At 27.2% G+C, this 25,552-nt stretch overlaps 3 protein-coding genes across 5 annotated transcripts in view; 2 read left to right on the top strand and 1 right to left on the bottom strand.

Moving 5' to 3' along the window:
* LOC117180788 (cytochrome P450 4c3-like) overlaps positions 1–10,428 on the top strand; it is a 20,015-nt gene extending 9,587 nt beyond the window's left edge. The window contains exons 3-8 of the mRNA XM_033373289.1: positions 3,183–3,368; positions 5,092–5,161; positions 5,241–5,367; positions 5,578–5,814; positions 6,413–6,575; positions 8,217–10,428. Of these exons, the coding sequence (XP_033229180.1) occupies positions 3,183–3,368; positions 5,092–5,161; positions 5,241–5,367; positions 5,578–5,814; positions 6,413–6,575; positions 8,217–8,560 (1,127 nt within the window). The 3' untranslated portion in view covers positions 8,561–10,428. The remainder of the gene's footprint in view (positions 1–3,182; positions 3,369–5,091; positions 5,162–5,240; positions 5,368–5,577; positions 5,815–6,412; positions 6,576–8,216) is intronic.
* Positions 3,509–4,919, bottom strand: LOC117180792. 3 transcript variants are annotated; one of them, XM_033373294.1, is made up of 5 exons: positions 4,746–4,919; positions 4,525–4,629; positions 4,182–4,452; positions 3,917–4,103; positions 3,509–3,781 (listed from the first exon to the last, which is right to left on the bottom strand). In XM_033373294.1, the coding sequence occupies exons 1-5, from the start codon at positions 4,872–4,874 to the stop codon at positions 3,562–3,564; spliced, it is 912 nt and encodes a 303-aa protein (XP_033229185.1). In that variant the 5' UTR covers positions 4,875–4,919; the 3' UTR covers positions 3,509–3,561. The 3 variants fall into 3 exon arrangements, with proteins under 3 accessions (XP_033229185.1, XP_033229186.1, XP_033229187.1); XM_033373295.1 differs by having other exon boundaries at positions 4,224–4,452; XM_033373296.1 differs by having other exon boundaries at positions 4,760–4,919.
* Positions 10,429–13,731: 3,303 nt separating the features above from the next.
* Positions 13,732–23,661, top strand: LOC117180189 (UDP-xylose and UDP-N-acetylglucosamine transporter). The gene is made up of 5 exons (XM_033372559.1): positions 13,732–14,368; positions 19,891–20,107; positions 20,199–20,507; positions 20,609–20,760; positions 23,348–23,661. Exons 1-5 carry the CDS (start codon positions 14,292–14,294, stop codon positions 23,592–23,594), a joined length of 1,002 nt encoding a protein of 333 aa, XP_033228450.1. The 5' UTR covers positions 13,732–14,291; the 3' UTR covers positions 23,595–23,661.
* Positions 23,662–25,552: the final 1,891 nt, after the last annotated feature.

Here is a 25,552-nt window from a genome sequence, read left to right as displayed (position 1 = left end):
TACCTTTAAAGATATATTCCTGACACTTTCTGGGTTGGAAAATGAACAAAAAAAAAAATCGAATTTTTTGAACCAACAAGGTAGAAGACCCCCTTAAGGTCCTTTACAAATTGAAATTATATAATTTCGAGCATATTAATTTCACGTTATTCAATTTCTAACGTTTCAATTTAGAATATTTATAATTTTTCAAACAAAAAAAACTGGTTATTTTTAAAGTTTTTGAATTAAAAATTGTAATAAAAAATTTTTATTCGAATTTCCGATCAAAAATAATAAATTCACCGTCATTTCCTAGTATCGACAAATTTCCTTCCATTTTCCGATTTCCCAGTGTAATTATGACACTGATTAGACATTTCCTTTAGTCTACTCAAATTTGTTATTAAAGAAATATAATTACCCTCTCGAATGTACTTATATTTTCTTAGACTGACTGGCAGAAAGATATCAATCTAAGATAATCGTCCTTCGTCCATCATGATGTCAATGATATTATAATCTGATTTTTTTGCGGTTTGGATATCTGAGCAAAAAATTTGAATGACATACTATTAACTGTGCTATTAACACATGTTCTCAAGTAATAACCAGCACCCGAAACCGAGTAAAATTATGCGCAGAAAAAGCTAAAGCACAAATTATCCTAGAGAATTGGAGACAATTCCTAGATGAAAATGTAACAATGTGAGGTGAATATACATAAAGAATTTCAGACACCTCAATTTAATTTTGTCGATAATTAATCAATAATTAATCGCTAATACCAAAAAATTATAATTTTTTGTTCGAAAACTTCCAAATTCTATTTTTTCTTAAAAATTATTTGAAATCTTTACAAGTTGAAAAAAAATCGAACGAAGTTTCCCCATGAATCTTAATCAAACGTTTTTATCCTCTTAAGGCCATGTACTGATTGGGTCACGTGTCCAGATTCCTACCTTACCGACACTTTTTGTATTTCCCAACTTATTTTCACACAAAGTGCCAAATCGAGTTGAACATTTGGGATAATAAATGAAAAGCACTAAGAAAGGTGGGTCTGCTGTTCTTATTTATTACTGCAAATTTTCAACTAGGTATGTCGCTTCGTGTGAAAATAAGTTGGGAAATAAAAAAATTGTCGGTATGGTAGGAATTTAGTCACGTGAATTATTTTTAAAATTTTGAAAAATCTTTCAAAATTAAAAGATCTTCATGATTTTTTTTCGACAATTTTAAGTATTTTTTACAACTTTTTGAAAATTTCCATCTAAGTTAATTTTTCAGAATAGATTTTGAATTCTTTTAAAACCTTTCAAAATTTACATGTTCTATATATTTAAATGTATTTCCGTCTCGAATATTCATTCTCGGTTAATTTCCGCTTTTTCCGGCTATATAAGATTATTTTTCAACCTTCTGAATTCATTATTTTAAATACTTTTTATTTCATAAAATTCTCATACCTCTGAAACTGACAAATATTTTAATTGACTTACTTTTTTAAGTCGAAACGGAACGTTTTAAAATCCTTGCCTTTTTATCAAGAAGCAATCATTCATATCGGATTCAAGAATAATCCCGCAATATTGTAAAAAAGCGTTGAACAATTTATGAGTAAGAGACGTGTATTTAAAAAAAGCACACGTGTGATAATGGATAGTTTTCCTAGTCAAGAATCATATTTAGTTGGCCTATTGATACTTGCATACCACGAGGCTAAATCTCGTTAACGCATTATTATCATAATAGTTTTATGGATAAAGGAAACGAATGCATGAACGCGCCAAGACTTGTTTTCCATCAAAAATCCACGATCAGACGATACAAGGCTATCTAAGGAGCAAACAATATTCTGAATCAACAGATCATTATTTTACTTTTTTATGGCCAAGTATCGGCTGGAAATACAAAATTTTTGTCAGCATTGAACCGACAAGTTTATATTTAGCACAGTGCAAACTGTGGATTTGTTTATCACGATAAAGGTTATTTTGCTGTTTCCGCATTAAGTATACAAAAAGAGGATAGAAAATAACTTATAGATAAATTTTAGTAAGAGGAAATGTTTGTAGAAAATTCGTATCCTATCAGTCATTCAGTGATCGCAGCGATTCCATAGTTCACTTTTAAGTAAAGAAGGGAATATTTTTTCCAAAAAAAAAGGAAATTCAAAGGGTATTTCATTGATTATTATTAACAACTTTTTATATCGTATGAGAATCTCGGGAATATTGATCGAAAGTGCCCTCAAGTTTTCTGGCCATTTTTGTATTAAACTTTTTTTTCAGCTAGCTTTGAAAAATCTGCGTTGAACACTTCAGCACTTTTAAAAGTCGAACTACTTTTTTAAACAATCATTTTTTCTGTTTGTTGAAGATTTATCATATAAATTGAAAATTAATTTCTGTGACTGAAAATGTACCTATATAGTTTGCTGAAAATATACCTATTTTCTTAGAAACTCGTCTTTCTTGGTTTAATTCAACTCTCTTTTATTTAAAATAAAATAATCTTTTTTGGTTGATTTTATTTTTACTTAAAATATTTTGTGGAAAATTTAACTGTTTTGTTAAAAATTCGTCTTGTTGGCTGAAAAATTCAACAATTATGTTGAATTTTTTTTTCTCTTCACTGAAAAATCTTTCTTGGCAAGAAATTATTCTTTCTGGTATATAATTTGAATGATTTGTTGAAAATAAACTTTTTTGAGAATTTATATTTTCCGGCTAAAAATTAAACTTGTTTGTAGAAAATCCGTCTTTTTGGCTTGAACATTTAACAATTTGGTTGAAAATTCAAATATATGATTCAAAATCAACTTTTTTGTTAGAAATTGATGTTTTTTGGGTTGCTAAATATAAACTATTGAAAATTTAGGATAATAAATAAGAAGCACTATGAACGTTGGGTCTGGTTGTCAAATTTAGTAATTATGGAAGAAGTTTTTTGAAAGTTTGAAAGTTGGGTGAAAATAAGTTAGGAAATAAAAAAGCGTACTTAAGGTAGGAATCTGGTCACGTGACCCACTCGTCACATGGCCTTAAGGGGAAAATTGAATAAATATTTTCTTATTTAGGTATTTTAGGGGATTTGTTGAATATAATTGGGGAAAAGATGAAAAAAGAGGATAAGGCAAAAAAGGGGACGGACTGTGATACCTGTTACTTTTTAATTTGATTTCGGTTTTTTGTTTTCAGGTGTCAAGTGGCATGCTAGAAGAAAATTGCTATCGCCAACATTTCACAACGAGCTTTTGAAAGAGTACCTTAAAGTGGCAATCAAAGAAGTTAACGTTCTGACCTATTGCTTACAAGATGAAGTTGGAAAAGCTGCTTTTGACATCGTCCCTTACACAAAACGGGCAGCCCTCGATGTTATTTGCAGTAAGTATTCTACAATATAAACTATTCGATTTTTTTATTTCATTATTTGAATAATTAAAATATTATTTATAGTTGTTGAAATATCCGAAAGTTGGGATAAATATACTTTCTTCTTCTCATGTTTTAATAGAGACACGATGATCACTGTTACTTAATGTCGTTACAGGATTCTCCTTTATTCTTTTTACCCAAGTTAATTTTCTTTTTGTCCTTTTTTACACTGACGTCCTCGAGATTCGGGACAATGGTTACATTGCTCGAAACTTGGGAATATAATCACTGATCTGCTCGAGCCCGAGGCTTTGAGGAATCGTTTTCTCTTTTTATTTTGTCGTCCTAATTTAGTATACTTGTTGCAACTTTTCGAATACGTATTATGTCGTGACTTCTTCTTCAAATTCCTCTTTTTATTTCTAGAGAATGAACGAATATTTATATCTTAAGGAATTAAATAATAATCTTAAAAATCAAATTATTATTTAGAGTTTAGAACAACAAACTTCAAAGACACTCCAAGTAATAATATTATTATTTGCATATAATTTTACTTTTTTTGAAAATAAGACTTTTGTCCTTTGGCTGATTTTCTTTTCATTTTTTGATGAAAAAGTCTTGGTTTCGAAAGATATTCAATCCTAGCACTACAAGGGGTATGATGATTTTGCCTCTTATTCCGATGCAAGCTCGAATTGCGTGTTTTTTTAGGTTTCGAAAGTTCAATTATCCTCTGTGTAGCTATTTTTAATATAAAAATGTGTATAATTATAAGAACCGTCTCTAATTTCTTGTCGTAATTTTTAATACTGTGCCTACCAGGTAAATAAATATATTTCCAAGAAAACATTAAAAACGAACCAACAGCTGTCAAGGCTCGCGGAGAAACATTACATTTAGGTTGCGAAATCAGTTTAAAAATTATTCTTGGCCGAGAGAGTTCAATTACTCGGGGAGTTGCTTCAGGAATGTGATTGCTTTTAACTTCTGTTCTCTGAGGATTTTTTTCATCTGAATATAAACGAAGCCTTGGCTGAGCCAATCGATTAGTTCTGTCTGTTATTTCGTACAATAAAGCTGATGTTTTTACCTGAATAATTTATTATTAATTTATATATAATTATATTAATTAGAATATTTTTCAGTAAGTGTAAATGCCGACCATAGTTGGATATTTTGAAAAAGTCTTCTTTTTTTTATTTCGTGATACAGCTGAGATCAGCGCCTTTGAGATAGAATTGTACTGTTTCATTTTTAGGGAAAATTCCTAAAATAATTTCCAGTTAAAAAAATAGATTGAATAAAAGATCTTTTTAAATCCTTTAATATTTAAAAATGCTCATTATTTTTCTTTGTTTTTTAAACTTGATAAGAAGTACTGACATTTTCTTCATTACCACGATTCCAAAGAGGATTTTCTCGTAATACGAAACTTCCAAAAGAATCTGTGGATTTCAAAAATTCTTCAGGTGGCTTCAAAAAATTAGGATTCATCTTTTTCAAAGATTTCATTGAACTGTTAATTTTCAATTTTTAAGAAATACTTTAAATATATTTTTAATAAATGCTTTGTCAATTTCCAAGTCAATAAAATATTTTTGTTTCTGTCAAAAATAACAATTTGAAGTGAGGAACGATCAAGTTTAACATTCCATTATTTTGGTAGATAATAATTATTTAATTTTAAATTAAAACTAAATTTTTGTTTAATTTAAAATATTTTTTACAGATACTGCTATGGGATATCCAATCAATGCACAAACGAATCGAAAAAATGAATACGTCTTGGCTGTTGAAAGGTAATTAAAAAAAAAAACACAAATAACAAAACTTATCATTATCATTCTGCAAGAAGCAGAATTGAAAAAAATGTCTTAGATTGCAGACACTTATGCAGATGAGGTTCACAAACATTTGGATAAAATTGGACCCCATTTTTAACATGACTTCTTGGGGAAAGGAACAGGCTCGCTTGATCAACATAATTCACAGTTTTGTAGACAAGGTCAGTGCAAAAAAAAACTCGAAAAGTTCCTCAAGGTTTTTTCAATATTCAAAGGAGCTAAAATTACCTCTTCAAAAGGATCAATTTAGCAAAGAATTTTTTTAAAATATTCTTTCAGTTTTAGAGAACTTATTATTGACTTAAAACAATCAATGATTTATTTGTTGAAAGGTATTGATTTTAACAGTAGCCTTTTAACGATAATTCCAGGTGATTTTCGAAAGGAAAATTGAATGGTCCTTAAAAGTCGACGGAAATTTCAACGAAAAACCTAGAAGAACTCAAGCTTTGTTGGACTTGTTATTGGACATGAATCATAATGGAGCAAAATTATCAGACGAAGATTTGCGTGAAGAAGTTAATACTTTTATGTTTGCTGGGCACGATACAATAGCCACTAGTGTTTCCTGGCTTCTTTATGCTTTGGGAAGAAAGCCTGAATATCAGGTAAATAATACTTCATTTGAATTAAAATGATATGATCAATAACGTCTTATGAAAAAAAAATTATTTTTTATAGATTTTAGATTTTGTAAATGAATTTTTTCTTACTGTCCCTTCCTACCAATTGTTTAAAAATGTTTGAAGTTTAACAAATCATAAATTGGTTTTTTGAGATTATCATTCATTACAAATTACCAAATTGAAAACAGTAGAGTCGTAGGGATTGTTTATCCCGAACAAATAAACCAATATTTAATTAAATTGAACTATTCCTCAAAAACTGATAAGAAACGATAGGACGAAAAAATTCAGTTATAAAAAAATGTAAAATAAATGTTTCTTGTGCGTTTAAAACTTTTTTTTTTTAATCATGTTTTTGATTTGAAGTAACATCATCAGTAATATTATTTTTAATCTTAAAATAATGGCAACGTTTTTTTCAGAGGTCTGATTTTTAGCACGACAACAACCTTAAAAGAAAATACTTTCCTAAAGATTTTTAATTTAGTTTACAATCCATAATAAACAGTAGAATTTAACAGCCTCTCTTAACATTTTTTCTTCACATATTAATAATTTAATTTTTCTTCATTTATTTCAGAAATTAATTATTGAAGAATACGAAAACGTAGTTGGCTCCGCAGAACTTACAATCGACTTGCTTTCAAAACTAGTCTGGTTAGATGTCTGCCTGAAGGAAAGTTGGAGGCTTTATCCAGTTGCTCCTTTAATAGCACGGCAAATTAACAGTCCTTTCAAATTATGTAAGTATTTCAATTTTTTATGTTAGTATTTCAGATAGAAGAGGTGAAAAAATATTATAATAATTACCCCAAAATTATTTGATAACATCTAGTTTTTCAAATTCGTTCGTTTTATTTTATTGTTCCATTTGTTATAAATAAGTCGAACAAAATTCAGGACTATAAAAAAAGTTCTCTTTGTAATTTAAAATAAAAGAACATTTATATTTGAAAAAATTGCTTTATACTTTTATCGTTGTTTTTCAGAGAAAATTAGGCTTCGCGTATTTTTCAATAAAGCTGTTTCCATATAGTTACGAGTATCTAAATTTTAACGTCTCTTTAAAAAAATAAACACAGCCATTTTTCTTTAAAATTCTATAATTTTTTATACAATTCAGATATTCCAATTTTCTTTTCGGATCATGGTGAATTTCACCTTCTAATTTCAAAATCCGCCGAAAAAGTTTTAAATTAACAATGTGCTGGCGACTTATTTGAACATATAAAAAGTAGATTTTCACACCAAAAAAAACACACACACACTATATATTTATATTTTCAAACAAGTCGTCACATTGTTCATGTTTAATTTTTTTTTCAAAATTTGCAAAGGATTTGGAAATAGATCAAGAACAGGGTGGCCGTTTTAATTGAGGAAAACGATTCCCAGGCATTCCCCGCTTTTTCCAGGTTCACAAAAAATTTTCACGGTCATTGAAATTAGAAAGTTCAAGCTTTCAGAGCTCTATTTAAAAAAATTTTTAGGTAAAAGACACCTGAACTGCAAATTAAAACACCCACAACTTGATCTTTTAAGATTGAAAATTTAAAAACTTATAACTTAAAGGTTTTAAATTTAAACACTCAATAATTTACACTCATAAAATCTATGCTTTTAACACTGTTCTATTATCAATTTTTAATTAAATGACGTTATTCTGCAAAATACAAAATTTGAAACATGAAAAATTAAACGATTAATATTTTTTGTTACACTGAACACTTTTCAGATTGAAAGTTTAATTATTTTAATGCTAAGTCGTTTAAAATTAATAATAATTCAATTGTTATTTATATATCAAAATTCGACACTTTCACTTACAAATTGAAATTTTTCAAATGGAACAATTAAAATTGCAACGTTCAAAGTTTTAATTGAGTACTCTGAAATTTTAAAGAATCAAGGCTTCCTATTTAAAAACTGCATTTGAAATTCTTTTAAATCGAAAATGTAATCTTAAAAATAAAGACCTAAAATGGAAAATTTTTAAAGTAAAAGATTTTGAAATTACGCATTGCATCAAATCATGTGATATATTTCAAGGGAATGAATAGTCTTTTATTCTAAAAATTTGTAAAATACCCGATCAAAAAATAAATTTACTGTCATTTTTCCGGTTTTTCCAGGTCTCAGAAATTCCACGTTTCCCGCTCTATCAGCTACCCTAAAAACTTTAGAATTTTGAGGAAATTTTTTTTTGCAATAGAAGTAAAATTCCAATACTCAAACTTCGTGGAAATTTTTTTTTCTTGTCGGAACAACAAGTGTCTCCTGATTTTCTCTAAGAAACATAATATATTTCGTTACATAAACTCTTTTTTTTAATTTCTGGTTGAAATTTAAGAACTTGTAAAACTTATAAGAATGTTCTATTTCAGCTGAACAGGTTATTCCGGCAGGTACAACAGTTTTAGTACATTCGTATTTGCTTCATCGCGATCCACGATATTTTCCTCAACCGGAGGTCTACATGCCGGAACGCTTCCTGCCTGACAAGCCAAAACCACCCCCATTCACATACATTCCTTTCAGTGCAGGATCAAGAAATTGCATTGGATGGAAATTTGCGCAAATGGAAGTCAAAGTCACAATGCTGGCAATTCTCAGAGCCTACGAAATTCAATCAATACAAACGGAGGATCAACTCAGGTTCATATCAAATCTTGTTCTTGATAACGCTGGTGGAATTCCGATCAGAATTAAACCACGAAAAGCTTGCTAAAAAAAATCTGCAAACGACTGGCATGCTGATGCTGATAAAAATCTATTCGAGTCAATTTGTTATTATATACGAGTAAAGAAGTATTTAACTCTTAAGAAATAATTCTATTTGAAAGAAAAAAAAAACTAAAACTTCAGGGAGTCCAAATTGGAATTCCTTCCCAGATTCTATATTAGGGTGTCTAGTGATCAGGCAATTTGAAATTCTCAGTTTTTTCCCGATCGAATTTTTTCCCCGACCAATTTAAAGATTTCTTTTTATATGGTGCAGCTTTTTAAAATTTCTATTAAATTAGACTTTATTGAAATAATTAAAATAATTAAATAAAATAATAGTTAATAATGATTAATAATAATTAATAATAAGTAAATAATTTTAAAAATGCCTTCGAATCATTTGAAGCAAATGCCTTAAAACCTTCAGATTTTCCTATCCCTAATTCTCGATTAAATAACAATAAGAAAATAAAATAGAACAAGATTCTAAAAAAAATTCTGGGGTTTTTTTCAATTTTCGGATCTACTAGACATCCTGCAATCTTTCAAACTGAAAAGGCTAAATTAAGTTTTCAAAATTTATTACATGCTTCCTTAATTTTAACATATTTTTATCTTATTGGAAAGCAATGGTACTGTATCAAACCAAATACTGATTAAGCATTATTTAAGACTGGGGAAAATCGGATTGTAGATTAAAAAAGAAAATCTCAACCTAGCGGCCTATTCGGATAGAATATTTAAAAAAGACTGTTAATTCATTTATGGTTACTTGAAAAAAGTGCTGTTTATGTACCAAGTACATTATCGGTCGATCGGCTTTGATTGCAAAACCTTATCGGCGCCAGAGCTGAGCAGAAAGTGTCGATAATTCAATTCAAAAAAATATTTTTAATCAGTCGATAATTAATTATCTTTAATTTATAATTTTGTTTACAAATAATTTTTTTTCTGGCCTAAATCTTTATTAATTCAATTACTTACTATAAAGCACTTTCTGCATAGCTCTGACATTTTAAATAAAATAAGGCTGCAGCAATATTAAAATTAAAATGTAAATACCCAGCAAAGGTAATTTTAATATTGCATTATTAAGCATTATTTAGCTAAGTGAAATAAGTTTAGTAAGTAGGTTCAGTCTTTCATCAACCATAATCTAAGAGTTACCTAACTAAACGATAACTCTACTGATACAAATGTTTTCTCTTTTTTTATATCAAAAATTTGTATTTCTAAGACATTTGGTATGTAAAACTATGTTATTTAGAGTTGCTGGACTGCATATCTAAACTCAAAATCTAAACGCCTTATTTTACTAAATAAATACTACAATGAAATAATTTTTAAATACCAAACAGTACAACTTTCTTAAATAGAAATGAGCATATACTAGAGAAGTCAAAATGTATAGCTGTAAAAAATAGGAAAAGGTTTTCGAAATAATGGAAAAAAGAAGTACTTGTTATTAACTTTTTTTAAATTAAAGTCTAGTCACCTCTGAACAATTATTATTCGTTAAAGCAATTTTGTTTCCCATGCAAATCGTGAAAATTTATTATTTTTGTGATAAATGATTCACTTGATGAATGTCAAGATTAATGTTTCTCTTTTAACTTGTTTTTTAATTATTCAGACAATTGTTGTCTCTATAATTCATGAAAATTTATTATCTTTTGAATTAATGACACAATTAACGAATCTTGAGAGTAATATATTTTGTGAATAACACTTGGGATTTTTAAAATTTGTTCCTCTATATATTTTAACGATGTACTACTTTCTGGAATTATTATTATTATAGAATCAGAATTTTTTGAATAAGTTTCAAATATTAAAAAAAAATATTACTCTTAACATTCGTTAATTGTGGCATTAATTTCAGAAAACACTAAATTTTCATAATTTTCTGAAAAAAATGTACAAAAGGAAATTATTTAAACAATTGGAAAATATGTTGCATAAGAATTTTTTTTAAATTCATCAAATATATTATTTATCACGAAAAATAGTAACTTTTCAGGATTTACTGGTAGAAATATTTTGTTTAAACAATTGAAAAATCGAAAGTAGAATTTTCGGACTATCCTAGTGTAAACAGAGGGGGGAAATGTTTAATTTAATCATTTTTGCGGTAAATTAAATTTTGGAATGGTATTACCGCTTACTATTGAAAAAATATTTAATGCTAATATTTATTGACTGATTAAGTAAAACGAGGCAATTAAATTTTGAGGCTAAAGCTTGATTCCAAAGCCTTATATGAAAAATTTGAAAATTGTTCTAAATTTTTGTATATTATACAACATATTTTAAAACTTCAAAATGAAGAAATGTATTTAATTTCCTATATTGGAGTCAGAACATTGTAAATAAGTGTAAATTACTTGATAAACATTTATAACAGTAGATTATCGAACAAAACATAAACATGTAAATAAAAATGTATTAGGGTAAGTCGGTTGCCTATTTTCTGGCGCAGTTACAAACTCCAAATAATGTGAAAAACTGAAAATCATTGTAAATTACATCAATTATAAATTTTGTTATTAGTTAATAATAGTTAATAATGATTTCATGATCGATTAAAAAATAAAATTGGCTCGGTACTTACTTACTTTTAGAAGAATCATGAAACAGCCTCTGCTAAATCGGCGTTCTTGGCATCTTGATAATCCAAATTTGAGAAAGAATCACCAAAATTCACTTGAAAATTTGTAATTTTCTCATTATATCACACTACAATTTTTCTCACGATCTACACGATTTATTAATCTAATGCCCGAATTCTACGTTCATTGAATTATTTGTTATTGACAGGAAATTCTAGGTTAGTTTTATCCTCATCACTTGCGTGTCACTCACACTTGTATTTTCTACTTCGAAATGTGTTTCATAAGCCGTAATTAAGCATAAATTTAAGGAAAGTCATGTAACCGAAATTAGTCGTAAGTCATTCAGTCATTAAAATTTGTACTAAACCCGGCTTTTTTAATAAAACGGATCACCGAACTGATTTCATAAAACTGTTGTTTCCTAGCCGCCAAATCAAAACTACAGGTTGCCTCTGGCGGCTCTCTACTGAACTAGCGAGAAATTCAAAATTTCGAACAATTTCCAATTTCAATTTATATTATGCATTTTCACTTTAATCAACAGCTAACTTCACTTCGTACATTGCTGAGGTGACAACAGAGGAACAAATGCATGGGATTCAGTTCATTTTTGCCCTATTTTGCTAATATTTTCGTAAAAGCTAATTTTTTCTATATATGTGTATTTGAAAAATAGTTTTTATTTTTTAATTACTATTTAATGAAATAATAAAATGATAGTAATTATTATTAATTACAAAGATATTACAGAAATAAAGTTTTGTTCCATGCATTTGATCCATTGTTTTCTCCTCAGCTTTTAACAAAGTGAAGTCAGGTGATGGTTGCAGTGAAAATACCTCATTAAAATGTAATATTGATACTTCCAGGATTGAAGTTACATTTAAATTAAGAGATATAAATTCCACAAGATTTGGACACGAAAATCATCCTCAATTTTGAGAAATAATCTGAAAAAGAAATGTTGAAATTGACAGAGGCAGACATGACGTAACGTTCCAAACTTTCAATTTCAAAGGTTTCAATAAGTTTTAAGCACTAAAGCGGGAAAATTAAAAATATATGAAAAATGCTTTTTCTCGTTGAAACTTCATTCTCTTTGTTCCCATGGCTTATTATTATATTTTTGGCTAAGCATTCATAGTTTTTGATTGATGCAACAAATGTTTTTTGTTTGAAAATTCATCTCTTGTGGTAGAAACTTAATAATATTTTGTGGTTAGAAATGCAACCATTTTAATAAAAACTCGTCTTTATGAATGAATTCAACTATTTATGATTTAAAATAAAAATATGAGTTTGTTGAAGTATCAACTATTACATTCTTCGTTGAGACTTTATATTTTTTGGTCACAATTTTATTTATTACATTTTTTTTGTTCATTCATATTCTTTGTCTGAAGATTCGACTATTTGATTAAAATTTGAACCATTTTGTTGGAAATTCATTTTTTGTTGGAGGATTTTCATAATTTTAGTTGAAAATGTTGAAAATTTCGTTTACAAATTCGTTTAAAAAAATAGAAATTACATTTTTTACTATCAATTTAATTATTTCAGCTGAAGGTTCATCATATAGAATGAAATTTTCTTTTTTAGTTTTAAAGTGTAAATATTTTGTTGCATTCTTTTTTATTTGCTATAAAATTAATTTTTTTGACCGACAATTCAACTATTACAGTTAAAGATTCATCGTATAAATTAAAAATGTATCTCTTTCGTCGAAAATGTAACTTGTTTGTTGAACTTTTTTCTTTTTTGGTAGAAAATTAATCTTCCTGATAATAAATGCGTATATTTGGTTGAAAACTGAACTATTGGGTTGTACATTGAAAGTATTCGGTTGAAAATTAACATTTTCGTTGAAAATTCATATGTTTAGGTAGAAAATTTGACTGTTTTTTAAATATAAAATGCGTTTTTTTTATTGACAGTTTAACAATTTAGTTAAATTTTTTATTGCTTAACTGAAGAATTGTTTTTAGTTTAAAATTCAATCGTAACTATGAATCAACTATTTCTAACGATTAAGCTTTTTTGGTTGAAAATTAATTTATTTTGGTAAAAAAAAGTTGTATTATCTACCCAAGTTGTTGAATTTTAAACCCAAAGCAGAAATTTTCAAACAAAACAGTTAAGTTTTCAACAAAAAGGATGGCTTTATAACAAATTTGTTTATATTTCCACAAAATGATGTCAGTGATTAATGCATATCAACGTACGGACTGTCCGAGCATTAAAACTCAGCCTAATTAAATTTTCGACCAATAATAATGAACTTCCAAAGAAAAATAGTTGAATTATCTTTTTGGGTTTCAATAATTCCTTTCGTATTTAGGTGCTAAATAAAAAAAGGGTGAATAGAGGGGAATTAATTAGATAATTATTCATGTTAATATTAACGCTCATATTATATATATATTTTAACATGACTTTTGAGTGGATTTATCTGCTAGGGCCGAGTTTGGCTGATGCGAGTGTCATTCAAACTTGGCGCCAAAATAGTCGGTTGCTCTCGACCAGTTCCGGCTCTTTCCGAGAGTAAATATTATGTTCGTCAAAGAAAGGAAAACTTTGTAAGAAGGAGATTCAATTTAAGATTACTTTTCTCAAAAATTAAGAGATATTAATTCAATAAGGTATGGGCGGTAAAAAGATCCTGGATTTCGAGAAATAATCTGAAGAACAAAAGTATTAATTTTGCAAGTGATATTTTGTGAAAAGAAAGATCAATTTTTCCAACTTTTTATTTCAACGTTGAAAATTTGTTATTTTAAAATTTAATTCCGCATATAAAATACTGAACTGAAATGAAATCGATGAAAAATAAGAGATTCTAGGCTCATCTAAGGCCAGTTTCAAGGTGAAACAAGTAGTTTAAATATCCGTGATGTAATCTTCAAATCGGATTTACACATTTACAGTATATATCTGAATGACAATGCTCAAGAATTTCTTATCTTTAATGAAATTCAAAGTATACCAGCACTTCAGTATGTGCATCACGTGAAACGTATTCAAATGTGTCATAAAGTGCTCCGGATTGTGAACGTTTTAAACTTTGCACCTGTGCATTACAGGTTAAGTTCTCGTTGACGGTATTTTTTATTAAAAGAAAGGAAAATGAAGGCTCTAATCGCAATTTGTCTAGTTTTTCTAGGCTGTTGTACAAACGTTATATTTCTTGAGCTTCTTGTCAAGTAAGTAATATTTTTCTTATCTTAATTATGACAATTATACATTTCTAACCTCTCTTTCAAATGTTGAAATTCTATTCCGTTGCTTTGTTTATGCCCTACAACACCAAAAATAGTGATACAAATTATTTCTCTAGCCTATTTTAACGTTTTTAAAAATTATTATTTCATATATTTAATTTTGTGCTAGTGGGAGATGATAAATAATCATTTAATGATTCGTGTTTTCTGTTATAATTTGCATTACCTGACACGTCAACAATTTTGTGACTACTATGTAATATTATACCAGATAGTGACATTTAAAATTTATTGGTGTTTACTTAAATTTAATTAGAATACTAAATTATTGTTCTAAATTATTTTTTATGCAGTGTATTACAATTTTAATTAGAAGAATTTGGAGTTTTATTTACATTATATCTGTCAATATTATATTACGTTATGAGCTGATGATAAACATGTTTTGTACCTGCATTGCACTTCATTATCAAATTTTATTTTAATAATTCAGATGCTAAATTAATCTTTAAAAATTTATATTTTTGAACTCAATAGAACCAAATTCTATAACAAATAAAAAAAGAAGTTATTTCCCTATATTTTTAAGTTTATATAATATTAATTCATACATTAATTAATTAACTTTATTTGCTTGGAAGCTTGATTTCATATAATGGAACCGTTAATGTCGATAAACTACGTTACGAACTTTGATAACATTTAGTACGTTTCCTGATGATAAATTTTAAAGAATACTTATTTTTTTATCTTTTTAAGAAGAATACCCTTTATCTTTAGTATTTGGTTCAGATTTTTTATTATTTTTTTTTAAATGGAACTATACTTTCTTAAAAAGTCATATTTTTTGTGGAGAAAGTCCACTACTTGGTTGAAAGTGGAACTACTTTGTTAAAAATTCATATTTCGCTGCGTGGGCACATTCTTACCATAACTTTTGTCTTCTAATTTCTTTTTCGTCTCGTGTGCGGGGTTTCAAAAAATTTAACTTTTCATGTTTTTGATGCTATTTTTTATGATTAAAACTAAAAACAGAAATATAAAGAAATTATTCATGACAAATAAATCATGTTTACATTCTCATCAGAGAAGGTATTAGATTTTTATAAAATTGGACCTCCCTAGTTTTTGTCAAAAGGTCTGTCTGTCTGTCAACACGATAACTTTTGAAAAAATAATAAATAAATAAAATAATAAATATTAGATTGGTTTCTGATACATTCTTTTAGTGTCCTAAACTAAAGGCCAAGTTCGTTAGTCATTATGGATAAAAAATTCAAAAAGTGAGCAATTTATCTGATGACTTTTTCCATAAAAATAAAAATTATTAGAGTTGTAGCATTTACAAAATTCCAAAAAACACACGAAAATGAACCTTTTAAGACAATTAACGGGCGATATGTAAAAATGGCAAAATAAGAAAAAGTTTTGATTTCTAAATGCCCTAGAAGATTATCATAACAACTTTTTAAATTGTCTTGATAAATCAAAAATTAAATTTTGACAGCATGAAAAATAATGGAAAATCCTATATATATATATATATATATATATAATTTAGAAGTTGAAAAATAATAAAATTTTTGTAAAATAATGCGCATTTTTCTTTAAACGGGACAATGAAACTTCGTCTGTTTTAATACCAATGCAAGTTACGAATTATAATAATATACATTTATGGGAATAATATAACAATTTCAGGGATAAACTCGAGTGTGAAGCATGAGATACGTGATGAAAATGTGTTCGTTAAAGCCGAAGGAGCTTTAACAAAAGAGAATTCACAATCATCAAATTCCTATTGTCGATACTTTTACCTTTAGTTTTAAAAAGCCTATGCAGAAAGATCGAGCGCGTAGCGCGAGGTAAATACAATATCGAGCCCGAAGCGTGAGAACCAACAGTCGCGCGCCCTAACTTGCGCCCTAATGAAATTTAACTGCTTCATCATTTTAGTTGAAACTCTATCTGCTTTGTGGAATATTTGTTTTGTTTTTGTTGTTAAGGCTTGTTTTATTCAACGAAGAGTGTTATTATTCCATTTTTGATTAAAAAATTGATCTATTCTCGTTGAAAATTCACCTATTTCGTTAAAAAATTCGTGTCTTTTGGTTGAGAATTAATCTTCTTGGTGGAAAATTCATCCTTTTGGTCTAAAAATACAGCTATTTGGAGTTAAATTAATCTCGTTTGTTTGAGGATTCAACAATTTTTGTTTTTAAAATATTATATTTTCGGATTGAAAATACAACCCTTTTGTGAACAACTCGTCTTTTTAGCTCTAAAATTCAACAGTTTTGTTGAAAATATACATACTTTGTTGAAAAATTCTGTTTCTGTTAGAACATTAATCTTCTGCAGAAATATTCATTTTTTGGTGGAAAATGTAACTATTTAGTTAAAAATTAATCTTTTTTAGTTAAAAATTTAACTACTCGGTTGAAATTTTAACCACTTTCTTAAAAATTCATATTTTTAAGATTTAGCTCCTTAGTTAAAAATTTTCATCATTTCTGTTGCAAATTCATGTATTTTCTTAAAAAGTCGTTTTTTGGTCAAAAATTAAATTAAATTTTTCGATTGGAGATCCACTTTGTTGTTGAAGATTCATTTGCTTTGTTTAAATTTAACTATTAAAAAAATTAATCTATGTTTATTCAAAAGTGACATTCTTTTAGTAGAAAATCATATTTTTGTGTTGAAAGTTCATCTTTTTTGTGGATTATTCGTCCATGTGGCTTTAAAATCTAACAATTTTGTTGAAAATTAATGTATTTTTTTTTTTAATCGTTTTTTTTTGCAGAGCGTTAATGGGTTAAACCAGTTTCTTAAAAATGGATATTTTTGTAAGATTCACCTTGGATTCAAAATTTATTTTTGTTGAATATCCATCTTTTTTCATAAAATTTTTTTTTTTTATTTGTAAATTACACCATCCCATTTTTGGTTAGAAATTGATCTTTTTCAAGTTGAAAATTCAACTAGTAGGTAGCAAATTCATATATTTTGATGAAAATTTGTCTTTGGTTAGAAAATTAATTTTATTTGTTGAAAATTCAATATATATTTTGACTTGAAATGTTAGAACTTTAAAATGCTTCTTATTGCATTCAATACGGTATTTGCATTAATTTTATTCGAAAGAATTTATTCCTTCATTATTACATTTTTTCGTGAAAAATAACCTTGTTTCATACGTTTTGATAGAATTTTGGGCTACGTTACTTTGGGGGAAGTCAACATAGTCAAAAATTGGCAACGTAGTTGGATGACCTCTAAGGCAGATTTTTTAATACACAAGAAGCCCACTGTTTTATTAATTATTCCATTCAATGGTCCGTTTATTCATAATTTTATCAGTTCCAAGCTATTATGTCGAGATCAATAAAATTATCTCTGTAGCCTCTCTTTTAGATTCTTGAAATTTATATAAACCTCAAAATGAATACCTTATTGAGTAAATTATTTTAAATTAAAACTTTTATTAAATAATTAAAGGAGCCGTTAAAAAAGTACGTTACGCTATTTAAAAAACGTTTTCCACCCCTCCTTTTTTTCGTCACGTTTCACTCCTCTTTATGAATCAATTTTCCTTCTTTAATTTAACTTTATAAATGCCTACAACAAAACAAAAAACATAGTATTTTAACAGTCTTCAGGGCATAAACTACTCTAACAAAAGAAAGAACTTTTATTATTTTGTTAAGGGAAATAATAGAAGAATAAATTATTTTAAAGAAAATTAATTTATAGGTATCATATTGAAATCAATATACGAAACTCTTTAAGATTTCAGGTCGAAATATATAGCGTTTTCAACAAAATAGTTCAATTTTCAACCAAAAAAGATTAATGTTCTATCAAACGCAATGAATTTTCAGCGAAAAAATGAGGTTTTCCAGCCAAAATGAAGAATTTTTAACCAGTGGTCAAATTTTTAAACAAAGAAGACTAAACTTCAACTTTCAAACTTCAAATTTTTGAGAAAACAGTTGAATTTTCTAGCCAGAAGAAGGAATGTTCTGTCTTAAAAGACGATAGTTCAACAAAGCAATTAAAGTTTTAACAAAATAGCTGAATTTTTAAAGAAAATGATCAAATTTGCATAAAATAATTGTATTTTCAGATAAAATGATGAATGTTCGACAAAAAAATTAATTCTTAACAAAGAAGTTCAACTTTCAATCACGTAGTTGAATTTTCAATAAAAAATTTTAATTCTCAACAAAAAACATTGTAATTGATATTTTAACGTAAAGAATATAATAACTTTAAATAAAAAACACCTGAGTTTAACCAAAAATAAGATGAATTCTGAACAAAAAATGTTATAGTAGATATTTTAACAAAAAAAATTGTTATTTTAAATAAAAAACAGATCAATTCAACTAAAAAAAAAACAAATTTGCAGCAAAATAGTTGAATCCTGAACCAAAATAGATTAATTTGCAACACAGAGCTTGCATTTTCCAACCAGAAAAATGTTTTTAGTCATGAGAGAAAAAAATTGCCACTTAATTGTTGAATTTTCAAACCAAAAAGGCGAATTTTCTATAACACCGTGAAAATTTTCAACCCAAACATGTGAATTATCAACTAGAAAGTTAATTTTTAACCAAACCGGTGATTTGTCCACGAGAATAATATCATTTTCAAACCAAAAAGACGAATTTTCAACAAAATAATTAAATTTTCTACAAAATTGATGGATCTTTAACTAATAAAACGAATTGTTTAGAAATTATTTCAACTTTCCAAAAATTTAAAATTAAGTAGCTGAATCTTCAAGCAAGAAGATTATTTTTCCATCTAAAAAATCGACTTTAGAACAAAATACATTTAATTTCAATCAAAATGATGAATTTTCAATGAAAAATATAATAGCTGCTATTCCAACTAATTTTTTTTTATGAAAAACAAATAAATTCGTCCAAAAAGGATATTATGTCTAGAAAATAGTTGATTTTTCAACTAAATTGTTGAATTTCAACTAAAAACTGTCAATTTTCAGCAAAAAATAGGTTAGATGAATGTTCAGTTGAAGAAATTAATTTTCAACTAAGAAACGAAATTTCAACAAATTGATTAAATTTTCAACGAAATATTAGAATTTTCAACCAAAGGAGATGAATTCTGAACCAAAATTATAATAATAATATAATAATAATAATAAAACTTTTCAAAAAAGGAGAAAGGAGGGGAATAGGCGAAACAGTGTGAAGTCCGCATTTAAGTGCTTTACTTGTAAAATAAAATCACTAATTGTCAGTCTTTCGAGAATTTCTAAACATTTGTATTCACATTTATATTTTCCATTTATGATTCATGCTAACACCCACGCCCTGATAGTAAGACGTCGTTTTTGAGTGACCCTTAAAAGCCTTACTATTTATAACAATTAAAGATTAAAAAATGTTCGAAATTTGACGATTTTAGCTGGATATCCGCAATTTATTAAAAAATTATTTTTAATGTAAAACCTTTATGAATAAACAATTTTTCAGGGAAGACCCAGGAAGCGGGAACCTTATCACTTTTCTCCAATTCTTGTTTATAGCCATAGAAGGATTTCTATTCACTTCAAAATGTGGAACAGTAAAACCCAGAATAGGACTCAAAGACTACACAATTTTAGTAGTCATGTTTTTCCTTTCTAGCGTTTGCAATAATTATGCATTTGATTTTAACGTACCAATGCCTCTTCACATGATTTTTAGAGCCGTAATTATTTTTTTACTTACATGTATTATATTGTTCTGAACGGCAATCATAAATTTTCATCTATTCTAATTTTACCATAATTTATTTTCAGGGTTCTCTGATAGCAAACATGATAATGGGCATTATCATTTTAAGGAAGACTTATTCATTTAGCAAATATCTATCAGTTTTTATGATTTCTGCGGGAATCACTTTATGTACAATAGTCAGTGGTCAAGAAATTAAATCTACACAAACTATTAATGTAAAACCGACGACACCATGGGACGATTTCTTCTGGTGGACATTAGGAATTTTGTTATTGACGTTTGCACTTTTCATTAGTGCAAGAATGGGACTTTACCAGGAAGTTTTGTACAAACGATATGGAAAGCATCCGAAGGAAGCTCTCTTTTATACAGTAAATATGTTTTTTACTATTAAAGAGTTATATTTAAAGACTAATTTAGTCTTGAAAAGAAATTTCAGTTTTAAATTGATAATAATTTTGTCTCATTTCAGCATTTACTGCCTTTGCCGTTTTTCCTGACTTTGGGGCCAAATATATGGCAACATTGGAATATAGCAGTTGCATCTTCTCCCATAGCTTTGCCTCTGATTGGCGTAGAAGTGCCTAAATTAGTCGGATATTTAATTGGAAATGTGATTACGCAGTATCCTTTTATATTCAAAAAAATTTGGTTCAATGAAAAGTTTTGCAAATTTCGCAATCATTATTGTTAAAATCCTGATTGGGGTTTGAATGACTTAAAATTTCATTTAATAAATTTGAAAATTTAAAATGAAATCCGCTTCTAACTTTCAATTTTTTTTTGCAACTTTTAATTCAATTTTTTATATTTATGGTGGCGAAATGTTTAAATTTGGTTGCAAATGCGGATATTAAATTATTTACTTCAATAAGAGAATAAAACTTAATTTCATTAAATAAGGTTAAAAATTATGTAAGTATTTCCCAAATATTTCGAAATAACTCAAGTGAATTTAACAGATTTAATGGCATTTCTTGAAATTTCAAAGGACTTTCACATAATATCTATGAACTTTTTTCAATTTAAGAACGTTCAAAGGGAATTCGAGAAATATTAAAGGCTTGAAAGCATATTTAATGGATTTTAAAATATTTTAGGGCAATCACATACATGTTAAAAGTTTCAATGGATTTAAAATAATTTTTAGAAATTTCAAAGTATTTTAAAAATTTACAAGGGATTTCACAGATTTTCAAAGCGATTTTGCAGGATTTTTTATAGATTCTAAAGGTTTCAAGTAGTTTCGAAAGATTTTAAGAGATTTCAAGATATTTCCAAAGACCCTAAAGTATATTTCTGGGAATTGTGAAATATTGCAATGAGACTTTAAGAATCATAAGTAATTTCAACAAGATTAAAAAATTATCAAGCATTTCAAATCATATAAAATAATTTGTACGAGATTTCATGGGCTTTCAATTTTTTTAAATTGATCATAACGGATTTAGAAAAATTATACATTTCTCAAAGTATTTGAAATTATTTTTCAAAAATTTATAGGATTTCGGGGAAATTTATAAGATTTTTAAAGTCGTTGATTTTCTACCGGAACGTGCTAGACTTTTTAAAAAATTTTAATATATAAAATTAAATAACAATGCTTTTTATCGGTAAAAGAAACTTTATAATAATAGATATAACCATTTAGTTGAGAAATCGTAGTTTTTTTTTAATTAGATTTTTTACCTGAATATTAACTATTCTGTTTTTGGTTAAAAATTTATCTTTTTTTAGTTATATATTCAACTATTTGGTTGAAAATTCGTGCATTTCTGTGAAAGTTCGACCTTTTTGGAAGAAAATTAATCTTGGGTGAAAATTAATATTTTTGCTTGCAAATTGAACAATTTGGTTGACATTTTTCTTTTTATATTAACTGAAAAATATTTTTTAATTGAGAATTCGTCTTCTCCAGTTGAATTGAACTGTTTTTTTTTTATCTCAAATGAAAATCCTTTTTGCTCGAAATATCAACAATTACATTTTTGGTTGAAGTTTATCTTTTTTATTTGAAAATTCCACTACTTGGTTGAAAGTTAAACTCTGATTTTAAAAATTAATTTTTTTGGTATAATGATTGATCATTTTAATTGAAAATTCATCTCCATAGTTGAAAATTTAAATAATTTATTGCAAATTCACTTTTGATAGAAAAATAATTTTTAACTGAAAATTAATTATTTCATTTCTGAAGTTGAGATTCAAGAATTTTCAACGAAATAGTTTAATCTTTAACCAAAATCGATTAATTTTCAACGTAACAGTTGCATTTTTAAGCAAGAAAAATGCAACTGTAATGTTGAAAATTAATCGGTTTTGCTTCAAGATTAAATTATTTCGTTACAAATTCTTGTTTTCGGGTGAAATTCGAATGCTTTTGATTTAAGATTAAAGTATTTTTTGGTGGAAATATCAATTGTTACATTTTTCGCTGAGAATTCCTTTCTCGAATGAAAATTCAACTACTTGGTTGAAAAATGAGTTCCTTTTTTTAAAATGCACTTTTTTATTGTGTTTATTTAGTTAAAATCTCACCTATTTGGTCACAATTTGAACTATTTTCTTCAACAATTGTCTTTGTTGGTAGAAAATGATTCTTCTTGATTCAACTATTCAGTTGAAAAATCGTCCTTTTTGGTTAAAAATTAATTTTCTTGGTTACTAATGTGTCCTATTTGATAGAAAATTAATTTCCTTGGTTGAAAATGAATTTTTGTTAGAAAATTCAAAAGTTTTTAAACAAATTTTTTTTTTCTCTCTTGACCGTAAAATCCTTTTTAGTTGAAAATTTGTATTTTTTGGTTAAATTCAACTGTTTTTAATTTCAAGTTAAAATCTTTTTTGTTTGAAATATCAATTATTACATTTCTCGTTGAGAATTCATCTTTTGATGGTCGAAAATTTAAATATTCCATTTTTGGTTGAAAGTTGATCTTTTATAGTTGAACGTGTGATATTTTTACTTGAAATGTTAGGAATTTGATGTGATTTAAAATTAATTTAATGTATTCACATTATTTATTATTAATATTTATTACTAAGTATAAGTAAATTAAACAAATAAGAATAAATTATAAACAAGTTCACTATTATTACAAATTTGGTAATTTACAGCGATTGAAAAAAAAATTATTGATTATTACAGTTTATTTACATTTATGTAAATAATTGCCTATCCAGTGAAATTGTTCCTTCACCAATTTTTCAGATACATGTGCATAGGATCGGTCTACGTTTTGACAACAGAATGTACTTCTTTGACAGTCACGTTGGTAGTGACATTACGTAAATTTGTATCCCTTATATTTTCCATACTTTACTTCAAGAATTCGTTCACCATTTACCACTGGGTCGGAACAATTCTAGTCTTCACTGGAACTATTATTTTCACTGAAGTCCTACCAAAGATTCAACAAAGTTTGGCACCAGCGCCTAGTGAAAAGAAAGTAAAATAGCCAAAGAATTTAGAAAATTAACAACATCACTTTCGATATTTCGAACTTTAAAAACTAAACCCGTCCCTTTTCTTTTCGCAACTGCGATTAATCTTTTGAAACTTTTATGTCATATTTTGAAACTTTACTTATTTTATCTATGATCAATTTGTACAAAAAATATTATGGGAAAGAAGTTTCCTATTCAATAAAATTTATCGAATGAAGTTCTCGAAAATCTCTCACTTATTGTTGTTGAATACCTGATTAGTTGCAGACTGCACTGTAAAAAATATTGCTGAAAATTACATTTCGTTCTGTAACTTTTTCCTGTTATTTTTCTGGGAAAATTACACGTTTCTTGTAAATTGACAGTGATTAGTAAAGAAATTTTACCATAAATGAATGAAATTGACAATGAACGTATAATTTTTCCATGACAATCATAGGACATAAAAATACCAGTGATTTTTGTGGGAATTTTGCACTAAAGTGTAACTGAAATAAAAATTTAATTTCACAACGTTTATGTACGCTTCCAACGATTAGTGTCATTTTCCACGAGGAGTGTAATACGTTTTACAGCCTGCGAGTACATTCAGTGGCAAGATTGTGCAAAATTTTAGCGGCATTCGGATATATTTTAGAATTGCAATCGCGGATTGTGCTGGGTTGAGCGCCTCACAAAGGCAAAGCGCAATGTGTTTTACTCAAATAAATTTGTTCGCATGTTTAGCATGCTTGCAAAAAAAAATAATAATTTTGAAGGTTACGACTGTTTAGACAGCAGCTGGTATAAATTAGGATGTGCCTATTTCGCCCACTGATCATAATCTTGTTTGATGCGTATTTGTGTTGTAACAGCAAACCAAACAAAACTTAAATTTTTCTGCCTAATAAAAACATGACTCCTTTTATTTATATATCTTACTTTTCTTACGATTCAAATTTAATTAAAACATACATTGAACAATTCAAAATACCCTGACTGGTCATTGCGCATGCGCAACCTTTACACGCGGCGTGTTACAGCGTCACTGTAATTTCACAAGGCGAATGTAAAATTCCCGAGTTTACACTATCGTGTTATTTCTACCTAATTTTGGTAAATTTCCTACAATAATCACTGGTGTTTTTATGTCCTTTGATCTTTGTGGTAAAATTACATGAAACTTTTTACAGTGTAGATTTGTTCTTTTCAATTGTTTGGAATTTTTTAAAACCAAATTTTCAAATAGGGAACTTTAATTCTAAAAATTTATTTCTTACAGAAAAAATTTAAATTGTAATTTGGGTTATATGTATTTATCTATTAGCAAAGATTAAGAATTTTTTGTACCATAAATTTATTAAATCAAAATTTTCAAACGAATAATTTTATTTTACGAGAAAAATAATTTCTAAATTTTTCTAAAAATTATTGATAAAAGAGAACATTTTAATTGAAAATGTTTTTTAATATTGGTTTACGAAAAGTAAATCGTTACCGGTAGCAAAAAATTTTAAATTAGTGAAATTTGAAATAGGTTTAATTAAAAAATTCATTTTCAACTTTGAAGATTTCAAAAAATGTTGTAAAAAAAATCTTGAAGAATTTAGGATTTTTTTTTAATTTTGCAGGACTTAAAAATATTTTAGAAAAACTTTTAATTAATTCAAAGGATATTTCGTAGTTGTAGAAGTTTTGGAAAGATTAAAAATAATTCAAAGTTTGAAAACATTTCAAAGAAATGTAAACAAAATCTAGATTAAAAAAAAAATAAATAAAGTTTGAAATCCTTTTAAGGAATTTTAAAGGTTTTAATATAATAATTTTTTAAGCTTCTAGATAAAATTAAAATTGTTTTGCTCTTTTAAAAAATTATTTATAAAAATATTTTAAAAAATTCTAAAACATTTAAAATGATTTCCTTTCATCTAGGAAAAGATTGCAGAATATTTTAAAACAAGGATTTTCAATTTTTCAAGATTACAAAATT

The sequence above is a fragment of the Belonocnema kinseyi genome, chromosome 9, assembly GCF_010883055.1.
Source record: "Belonocnema kinseyi isolate 2016_QV_RU_SX_M_011 chromosome 9, B_treatae_v1, whole genome shotgun sequence".
In the NCBI taxonomy this organism is placed as follows: Eukaryota; Metazoa; Arthropoda; class Insecta; order Hymenoptera; family Cynipidae; genus Belonocnema; species Belonocnema kinseyi.
Note: the sequence above shows the minus strand (reverse complement) of the source record. Positions and strands in the feature narration are given on the sequence as shown.